A 10026-nucleotide genomic window follows, 5' to 3' on the forward strand; every position below is an offset into this window, starting at 1 on the left:
ACTATATTTGCAGCCTGCAATATGCACTTTTAGACAAATGCACCTTCTGTGAATGGCTTCCCTGCTTTAGCAATCATCTCACTAACCACGTGGCTCCGACTGCTGCATTATTCTCTTTGGTTGCTTTCTTGGAGAAATCTTGCTGCCTCAGTAGATCTGTTTTAAGACTGGCAACCCGGTTCGCTCTCTCGTCTCCCTGGTATTTTGCATCCAGCTCAGCATGTCTAGTTGTGTAATGACGTTTCAAATTGTATTCCTTGTGCAGCGCAACTTTCTCTGTGCAAATAAGACAGGTCGGGGTGCCCCTGTGCTCAACAAAGAAATATTGCATTTCCCACTTTTCCTGAAATTGTCGGTGCTCATCACCAACCTTTCTCTTCACCGCAGGCTTTGAAAAAGACATGTTTGGGGCTATGTGATATTTATAATTCTACTTGGTGTCACTGTCGCATTGAAGTTTCAATCAAGCGTTTAGCCGACGGACGGGGAACGTCTCAACGCGTAGAGAACGTCATTTCTGCTTCTTTTTCTTGCAACCGTAGCACGGCGATCGGCAGATAAAAAGCCGGTAGCAGTCTCCTTTGTTTTTACGCTCGATGTTCATGTCTTTCATGATGACACGAACACCGTGGCGTTTGCAGATGGTAGAAAGTGCAGGGATAGCGAGCGCAAAACAGGCGACTGCTCACGGCGCCGGGCTGTTGTTACAGGAGAAAGAAGCGGAAATGACACCGTGACATATAACAAATAACATCAGCTGTTTCTGATGTTAGTTGTTTTGACTGCTTTTACATTATATTGAAATATATGTAATGTTCATGTTTGCTGCAATGCAAACGGAGTGATGCAAATAAAAACATGGAGCCACAAATTACGGTGCGACCCTATAATTAGTCCGGGTTACCGGGGACTGTTGTTGCCGATGAACAGGTGTCGCTATGTGACTGCAGACTAAATTGGGCTGCATTGAGTTCATGACTTTTCTTTTATCCCGCCGCCTACGCATCACTGTGAGAGTTAATATGAGATCTCTCTCTGTGGAAAAATAACTTTAAATCCCACTGACGTGTGTATAAATCTATATACGTATAATGTCCCGCTGGACAGCAACTTAAAAAAACAACTTTTTTTGAAGTGTTGTGAACGCAGCGCGCTGGGGCGAATGTCGGCGTTTGCCCAATAGAAAGGAGGAAGCCAGCCAGGCACAGGAAAGAAAGAAACACTCCAGGGCAACGCTGCTGGAACTTTGACTCATTGAGAAATGTTTCCCTGCTTGCATCAAGCCCGGCTGGTGTCCCCTGAGATCCATATCCCACCCTGATTGGTGGGTTAATTCAGCTCCGCCCACAACACTGTAAAGTGTCATACATTATCAAACTAACATTACATTTTCATATTAAGGTGGGGCCAAAAACTATCGTCCTGCGGGCCGCAATTGGCCCGCGGGCCGCGAGTTTGAGACCCCTGGTGTAGGAGGACACCTGCTCTGTGTCTGGTTAAGTATAAGAGCCCTTTGTTAGGGGGACCGCTGGACTCTTAGCACCAGCTTTGGGGTCACAGGGTCACATCTGGAACACACACACAGACACACACACACACACACACACACACACACACACACACACACACACACACTATGCACAGACTGGTACTCTTTGTTCATACCTGTGTAAGACGTCATAATGAACTTGTGCATATTCATGTAAGCTCAATAAAGAGCAGTGTTACGAGGGAGCAGACGAGAGCGACTGAGGTCAAGTGAAGGAACGGCGCTGTCACAGTTCTCTCCCTCATCAATTGTCTGGTTCCAGCGGTGGGTCTGTGCTAGACCACCCATCACCAGCTTTTTCCACTGGTTACCAGTACGTGGTAGAATCCACTTCCAGATCTGGTTGTCTTTAAATCTGTGAATGGATTGGCTCCATCTTATCTCTCTTTAACAAAAGAATCCAAGTGGAGCCCTCAGGTCTGCAGATAAGCAGCTTCTGACCAGAACTAGACGTAAAAACAGAGGTGAGCTTTATCGATGGCTGCAGCCAAACTCTGGAACAGTCGCCCTTCACATCAGGTCGTCACCAACACTGGACATTTTTAAAAGCCGCTTGGAAACACATTTGTACTCTGTAGCTTTCAATCCTGACCAGTCTTTATAGTCATTACTGTGTATGTTTCCTATTTTCTCTCTACTCTGTGCAGCACTTTGGCTCAAGCTGTTTTTAAATGTGCTGATAAATAAATGTAGATTTCTTTGAATAAAACAGTGGAGCCGAGCTTTGAGCTCAGTGTGTAACAGTGTGTGTGTGAGAGCCATGTAATGTCCATGTGTGCATGCTGACTGTGCTGCTCTGACCCCCCTCCTCCTTTCAGGGTGGAGCCTGCTGGAGTCCGATGGTTGAGACCAGGTCTGAGGAAGTGTAAGTGTGTTTTTAATGGGATTCATGAAAACAAAGCAGCACACATTCAACCATCTTCATCATGTCAGGAGTCATCATCAAAGTGTCAATCAATGAACAGATGATGGATCAATAACTGCAGCTGGATTGTGTTTGTTCTCTCCATCAGATTCCTGTCAACTCACAATCGACACAAACACAGTGAACACAAAGCTCCAACTGTCTGACAACAACAGGAAGGTGACACGTGTGGAGGAGGTTCAGTCATATCCTGATCATCCAGACAGATTTGATGTTTATCAGCTGCTGTGTAGAAATGGTCTGACTGGTCGCTGTTACTGGGAGGTCGAGTGGAGAGGAAACGTTTATATATCAGTGAGTTACAGAAGCATCAGAAGGAAAGGAGACAGTGATGACTGTGTGTTTGGATACAATGATCAGTCCTGGAGTCTGAGCTGCACTGATGATGGTCCTCGTTATGTCTGGCACAATAAGAGACAAACATCCATCTCCTCCTCCTCCTCCTCCTCCTCTGTCTCTAACAGAGCAGCAGTGTATGTGGACTGTCCTGCTGGCACTCTGTCCTTCTACAGAGTCTCCTCTGACACTCTGATCCACCTCCACACCTTCAACACCACATTCACTCAAACTCTTTATCCTGGGTTTATGGTCTGGTCTCCTGGTGGCTCAGTGTCCCTGTGCTGAGTGGAGTGTAAAGAGTGTCTCCTGTTACAGAAACACTCTGACTGTTGAACAGATAGTTCAGTCTGTACATGTCTGTCTCTTTCACTCACAAACACGTTTTCAGATTCATGGATTCAATCAGTTGATGTTTGAAACTCTTCTAAATGATTCCTTGTAAACTTCTTCAGTCACAAACAAACAGGAAGTGATGTCACATGTGTTCCTGTCCACACAGCAGAATGAGTCTATTGCTGACAGTGATGTACAAACAGAGTGAGCATTTCTGAGGCCCAAAATAAACTGAGTAGTTCACTGAATGAACAATGGACTGTGAGCTCAGTTCCTTCATCATTAGTATGGATTATATATGTATATGTATTATATTAGTATCATATATATCAGGTGCTGCTGCTTTCAGTCATTGTGCAAATGTGCTGTTTGTAAGCTTGTAAAGCTGCAGTCAGCTGAGACTGAAGAAGTCACCTGATCAGTGAGCAAACGTTTCTGAAAACGTCCAGATGAACAGAATCAACCTTTTGGGATCAGCCAGCAATGCAGCATCATTGTTGTTCAGCTTCAGAGGTTTGCAGGAATGAACTGATGACCAGAAACAGCTGCAAAGTCCAAGAAAATACCAGCTGGAGTTCAGCTGCATTTGAAGAAGTCAAAGAAAAGTAAGGATGGCAAAGGGCGACGTTTTCTTCCAAAGAGCTGCAAACATGGTCGACGCCTCATTAGAAGAATCATCTGGACATTTGTGAGGAACTCTGACCAAGAAAGCAACGTCACACAGATCCAACAGACAGTTTCCATGACTGCAAGTGTTGAGTGGAAAAATGCTACATTGCATTATTGCATCCTCTCACCACAGGAGGCGCTGTTGGCACCACTGATTGCTGATCAGCTGTTCTCTGATGATCTGATTGATACTGTGAATAACGGGACTCACTGAACTCTGTGACACAGTGAAGATTACAGAGTTTAACTTCACCCTTTAAGACTGACCACAGAACCAAGTCCGCCAGAGCTTTTGTTATATTTTTACATGCTGTGGAGCCATTTGTGGGAGCATTTCAAGTTGCTATACATCAATACAACTGTTATAGCCCTAATTTTAATAATATGTATGCATTAAGTCCATAGTAACTACATAAACTGCAAAAAAAACCTCTGCTCATCCATCTCTGTGTGTATCAGGATACATTTGGTTCATAATACACAGAAAAATCAGAGTTATTACCTGTAATAAATGTGAAAGATTCCTGCAGTGATAACCAGGCAGGACTGAAACACATCCAAGCTGTCACCACGGTAACAGCACCGCCCATCCACAGGTGAGGGGAGGAGCAAAAAGAGGGACTTTGACCATTTTATACTAAAAACACTCAACTAATGTTTCTAATATGAAACAAATAAGCCCACATTAATGTGAGCGTTTATTAAATAATAATAATGATGATTTCCTCCTGATCTCATTTCCACAGCAGAGAAAACTGTGGTGTATATTGAGGTGGAGGGTGTGGTCTGTGGCTCAGGTGTAGAGTGAGGGTGGGGTGCACCACAGCAGCATGCTGGGACTGCTGAGGGTGGAGGAGGGAGTGATGATGACATCAGAGCTGCAGCACAGAGACCAGTGAACACACAGTCTGTTCATCTTTGCATAGATACAATATACAGCACAATATTGAATGACAGACACGCTGTGGGAGCTTCCACAGATACACTGACGTCAGCATCCAGAGTCCTCCTGCTGCTCCCCCCTCAGAGCCCCGTGATCAGCACCAACACATTCAGTTAGATGACAGAGTCCAGCTGCAGCTAGAATCAGCTCCCCTCTGTGAACAACAGCACAGCGTCAGTGTTTCACACTCAGTGAAAGGAGGAAACAGCAGAAGAACACCATGTGTGCTACGTTTCCCAGGACACACTACAAACTGCACAAATACAGAGCAGCACGTGGAAGGACCTGGAGCTGCATTTACAGAGCTGCAGACAGCGTGATGTCCTGTATGGACAGGTGGAAGGAAGCAAGTCCTCAGCTGGAACACTCGTGTTTGTCCACAGACAGGAAACACAGCAGGAAACTTCCTCACAGAAGTGCAGCTCATGGATAACACACTTCCTGTCAGTCAGAATGAGGCTGCAGCCAAACACAGAAAGGTGTTTTTGTCCAGATGAGCCCAGAGAAGAAACACGAGTGTTCACAGACATCAGAAGCTCAGAGAGGTGAAACATGAGGTTGGAGTCCTCGTCAGCATCCAGAAGAGCTGCTGTGAAACCCTGAGTACTCATGACAGACTCTGATGGCACAAACACATCATGATTCAAACAGAAAGACAAACATGGAGCTCCTGATCCTCCTGCATGAGAACAAGCTGACATGAGCGCTGTGTCTGAGAGTGTCTCCCTGTCACAGTGACAATAACACAGCTGCTGCTCACAGTCATTAAACTGACCTGAGGTCAGCTGTGCTCCTTACATATGAACCATGTGACCTCACATCAGTGCTGTGGATGACTGTAGTCATAGAAGAGTAGAGCTGTAGCAGGTGGTGTGAGGAGGAGGTGGTGTATTCTAGTTAACGCAGTACTGAAACACTCCAGCAGAGGGCGCTGTTAAGTCCTTATTGTAACACAGTTACTGTGTGCAGTTAGACTTCATACATAATCTGCACTTATTTCCATCAGACATGCTGTCAGTAAATGATTGGTTTCTATTGATTCTACTTCCTGTTGACTCGTTTGATGACAGTGAAACAATCACAGCTGATTGTGTGATGATGTAAACTGTCACTGTTACATTCAGTGTGTGTGACATAATGTTAGTGCAGGCTGATAACAGCCTGGTTCTGTTAGAAACACATGAACGTGTCCATAGATCAGTGTGTGTTTAACATGAGAGCTTCAGCCCTGCTGATGTGTTAAATAAAGACATGCAGGAAAACTGATGAGACTCTGAAATAACTCTTTATATTTATAATGTAACTCTGCATCAAAAGAACAACAAAGGATCCCAGACAGGTTTCTGTGAACAAAGACCATTCTGATGTTTCTGTGTTTCTAACACTTTGACATTATTAGTAAACAGACTGCAGTGAGCAGCATTTATAAAGAGCTTCTATATAAAGATATGACAGCTGTTTGACAAGTTTATCACTCTGTGTTTGGACCTGATCAGTCCAGCTGTTTACTTGAAACATGTTCATTTACCTGTTCTGTTATATTCATGTTCTTGTCTCTGTTGAAAACACATTTTAATGTCCCTCAGATTTTTCTCCCAGATGAATAAATATAAAAATGACACAAACTGACTGCAGCTACTTTTTGTCCTTTCTGTCAAAAACCTTCATGTGACTCATGAGAGACACGTTTCAGCTGTTTGTGACAGATCAGAGGCCAACAAGTCATTTATAACACTTTCCATCATTGTTTAAAGTTCTCAGTGTTTCTGTGTTGCTGCGTATAGGATCTCCCAGCATCATCACTGTGCTGTCCAATCATTGTGTGCGAGGTTACCCTTATAGTGCGATGTGTGTTTGCACAAAGAGAAGCATGTGTGTCAAATATAAATAAGCACAGAACAGAAACAGCTGCTCGTTTCTTCTGTTTAGAGTCAAGTTAGTGTTTTGTGTCTTTGTTTGAGGCCTGATGTCGAGCAGAGGTGTGTGTAACTGCACTGCTCTGTTATATGTGTGAAGTGTGTGCTTCTCTTCAGCATCATCTTTGTCACTGCTGATTCCTTTGTGTCATCATGTGTTGAGAAGAGAGAACAGTTATAACGGAGGAGCAAAAGGAAGCCCTGAAATCTGCATCAACAAGGAAGTGTTGGCTCACCAGTGATCCCAGCAGAGCCACTGGTTTGGCTCCAGTTGTTCTAGATTCAATGATGTTGTTGCTACAGATACATGTCAGCATCTTTATTGAATTTAATATGAAGCAGAAATGGTGTCATTAGGAGAAGAAGAGGAGAACAAGTCCGGCGAGGAGGCAGCAGCTCTTAAAGATGAAACAGCAGCTCAGCCCTGAGCTCAGAGAGCTGCACATGAAAAAGCTCCTCAAGCAGATCCTGTCAGAGGTTTGTCATCAACAGGAGGAACTGTTCACATCATAGGATGAAGATGCTGTCAGCTGGATGAAGAAGGTTATTTAATGCAAACGTTCACACTGAAGTCAAATTGTTGTCGTGTTGAACAGATTCATGTACTGATCGTCTCCAGAATGTTAGAAGAGCTTCAATGAATCATTAGAAACAACTTACAGCTGCACAGCTGTGTCAAACACATCTGTGTGTCATTGTGGGATTGTTGTGTTTCTACATGTGACACACGTCTAAAACATGCACACAATCTGAACACAAACAGGGACTCATGTGTTCCCACAGCCAGATGCTGAGAGCCATTTCCTTGTAGTCCTGTGTCTACATACATGAACCATTAGATGTTATTGGAATGATTGTCAGCTCTGATAGTTTCATGTGTGTTTAGCTGGACGCTGTTTGATCCTCGACATGTTTAAAGGTGTCCAGTCCTGAGACACTGGGGCTGGAAACAGCTGTGATGTCATTGGACTGTCACACAGACAGAAGTGCATGAAGTGAGCAGCCGAGGAGCCGCTGATGTTTTGGATTCAACAGCATTTGAAAGGTCGACACAGACACATTTGCACACAGAAAGCTGAATCTGTCATATGCCACAGTGAACTCACTGTTCAGTGTTTTTCAGGAAGCTTCTTAACTGCCTCTGCTGCCAAACAAGCAGCTGATGTCCTTGAGAAGAAGCTGAAGAAGTCTTCAACAACAAATACAGGAAGTGGACTTTCAAATACTAGATTCACTTTAGACTCACAGAGAAATGACTCAACCAGCTGTGTTTGACTATATGAAAGGTCAGTGTGTGTCTGCACACAGACTGTTGTGTTGGACTGTTATTCAGTTGTCTGCTGAATGTTTTCAAATGTCTGCATCTCAGCTGTGATGAGGCTGGGGGTCATGGGAGGCCACCGTAGCAGCCTCTTCAACATCATGACATCATCATAAATGCTGCTGGACTGTCTGATGGGCTGACGGTGAAAAAGCCGTCGGGAAGGAAACAGAAGACATTTCAGAGGCTGCAGCAGATTTCTTTGATTCGGGGCCTTTTTCAGCTTTATTGGACAGAGCAGTGAAGATAAGTGACAGCAAAGCAGAGAGAAAGGGGGCGTGGCCCGGGTCAAAGCCAGGCCAGCTGCTCTCCACCTCGTGGTCACCTGCTCATCCTAGTGAGCTCCACCAGCAGCCCTTTCACACACTTTACACTGTCAAACACTGTGTGTGGACCTCAGCTAACAACAGGCTACATTTAAGTCTGGACTACATGCTTTTATATTGTTTTTATTCCATCAGCAGCTCAACATCATGAGCAGCTTTGACATAAAGACATCAAACTCAAGCTGACTTTAAACTACTTTTAATACAGGGGCTCAAAAACAACAACATCTTTATTATATATCAGGACACAAAGTCATTTCATCTCAAAGGGAAACAGCTTTATTTGGAATAACCAGCACTATCAACTGGTTTGGGATCTCCACCAGTTTCATGTCTTTGCAGCTTCTCCAACAAAGTTCCTGTAAAATCAGCATGTTTGTCTTTATTGGTTTGATAGTGATTGATTATTCAGTCCCAATCTGCTGTCATCTAAAGAACAAAATGATGTTTCTATGAGTCACAAAGCTCCAGATGTTGTCGGCTTCACAAAGAAAACAAAGAACTTAAACACAAAGTGTTTGGAGCCAAAATGTTCCCAAGCTGCTCTTTTTGAAATGGCAGAGGTACAGTGGTGTCTAACAGCACACTGTGGAAGGCAAACATGTTATTGTTGGATGAAACTTCATGAATCCTTTGTAGATTTGAGCTGTTGGAGCCTTTCTTTTCTCTTCAGGTGTACAGATGCTGAGGAGGCAGGTGAAGCAGGTGGAGCTGTTGTGATGCTGGCAGAGGGTGTGTCTTAGTAACTCTGTGAGGCAGAACTGGATCCAACATTGTGGATGTGTTGATGTTGGAGCCATTAAGAGTCTCTGGCCACACTGTAGGATTTCCCTTTGATCCACTGTGGGGGCATTTTGGAGTCTGTCAGTGAAACTCTTCATGTTTGTGTTTGACTCCAGTTTATAGAAACAGAGAAATGTGTCATGCTTTTGTTCGGCCTCCACAAATACACACATTTGTTCATTGGTTGGACTTTTTGGAAGGAGACACATTGAAAACCATGTTAATAAGATCTTGTTGTTTCCTGTGGATCCGACACAGAGAGTGGACTTCAGACAGAAAGCGTGGAAGAGATTTTAGAGGCCGTGTGTGGCAACAGGAAGTTTCTGTGTTTGCTGATCTTACATGTGGAAAACAACACGTGATGTTTGTGAAGTTCTACAATGATCATTGTTCTCACAGCATTTTGAGTGGGAACAGTTCAAACTGGGAGTAGTGGGAGTTATTTACTGATTGAAACAAGCTGAATGTTTCTGTGACGATGAAGATCAGCAGCTCAGCTGATCAATGAACTGACATCTATCAGTCGTTTCATGAGATGAAGTCATCAGCAGACATTTGTTCTGACTGTGTGATGAATGTCAGAAGGTCAGGGCTCTGCTTTAGTCACTGCTTGATGATCATTGGCTCATTGTTGAATCCAGGGCCCAGTCTGACCTCTGACCTTTGCTGCAGGTCTTCTGTGTTATCTCCACTTTCATGTCTGATCTTCTGCTGTATCGTCCAAAATAAACATCTGGATCATTTCCAACACTTCAGCAGATCTTTAGTTTGGGCAGTGCAGCACAGAATAACACATATTGTACTATACTGCCCACTTCCTGATCTTATTGGATCTGTGTGTGAGGTTGGTGAAGGAAACACATGTTTACTGAGTGAGTCGCTGCCATTAGGAACTAGTTTTTATATCACAGCCTGGAAATCA

The 10026-nt window shown here is 44.0% G+C and overlaps 1 protein-coding gene across 1 annotated transcript; it reads left to right on the top strand.

The window, feature by feature from the left end:
- Positions 1-2344: 2344 nt before the first annotated feature.
- On the top strand, positions 2345-3591 carry LOC146679500 (stonustoxin subunit alpha-like; the record flags this gene model as incomplete). The annotated part of the gene is made up of 2 exons (XM_085450386.1): positions 2345-2414; positions 2563-3591. Coding segments are annotated over 2 exons (606 nt in total), but the record flags the coding sequence as incomplete, so codon positions are not given.
- Between the last annotated feature and the right edge of the window lie 6435 nt (positions 3592-10026).

This window comes from Copadichromis virginalis, unplaced genomic scaffold (genome assembly GCF_057382275.1).
Source record: "Copadichromis virginalis isolate Kocher_CV1m ecotype Utaka unplaced genomic scaffold, C_Virginalis_male_GT1.1 unmapped_scaffold_1, whole genome shotgun sequence".
Lineage (NCBI taxonomy): Eukaryota > Metazoa > Chordata > Actinopteri > Cichliformes > Cichlidae > Copadichromis > Copadichromis virginalis.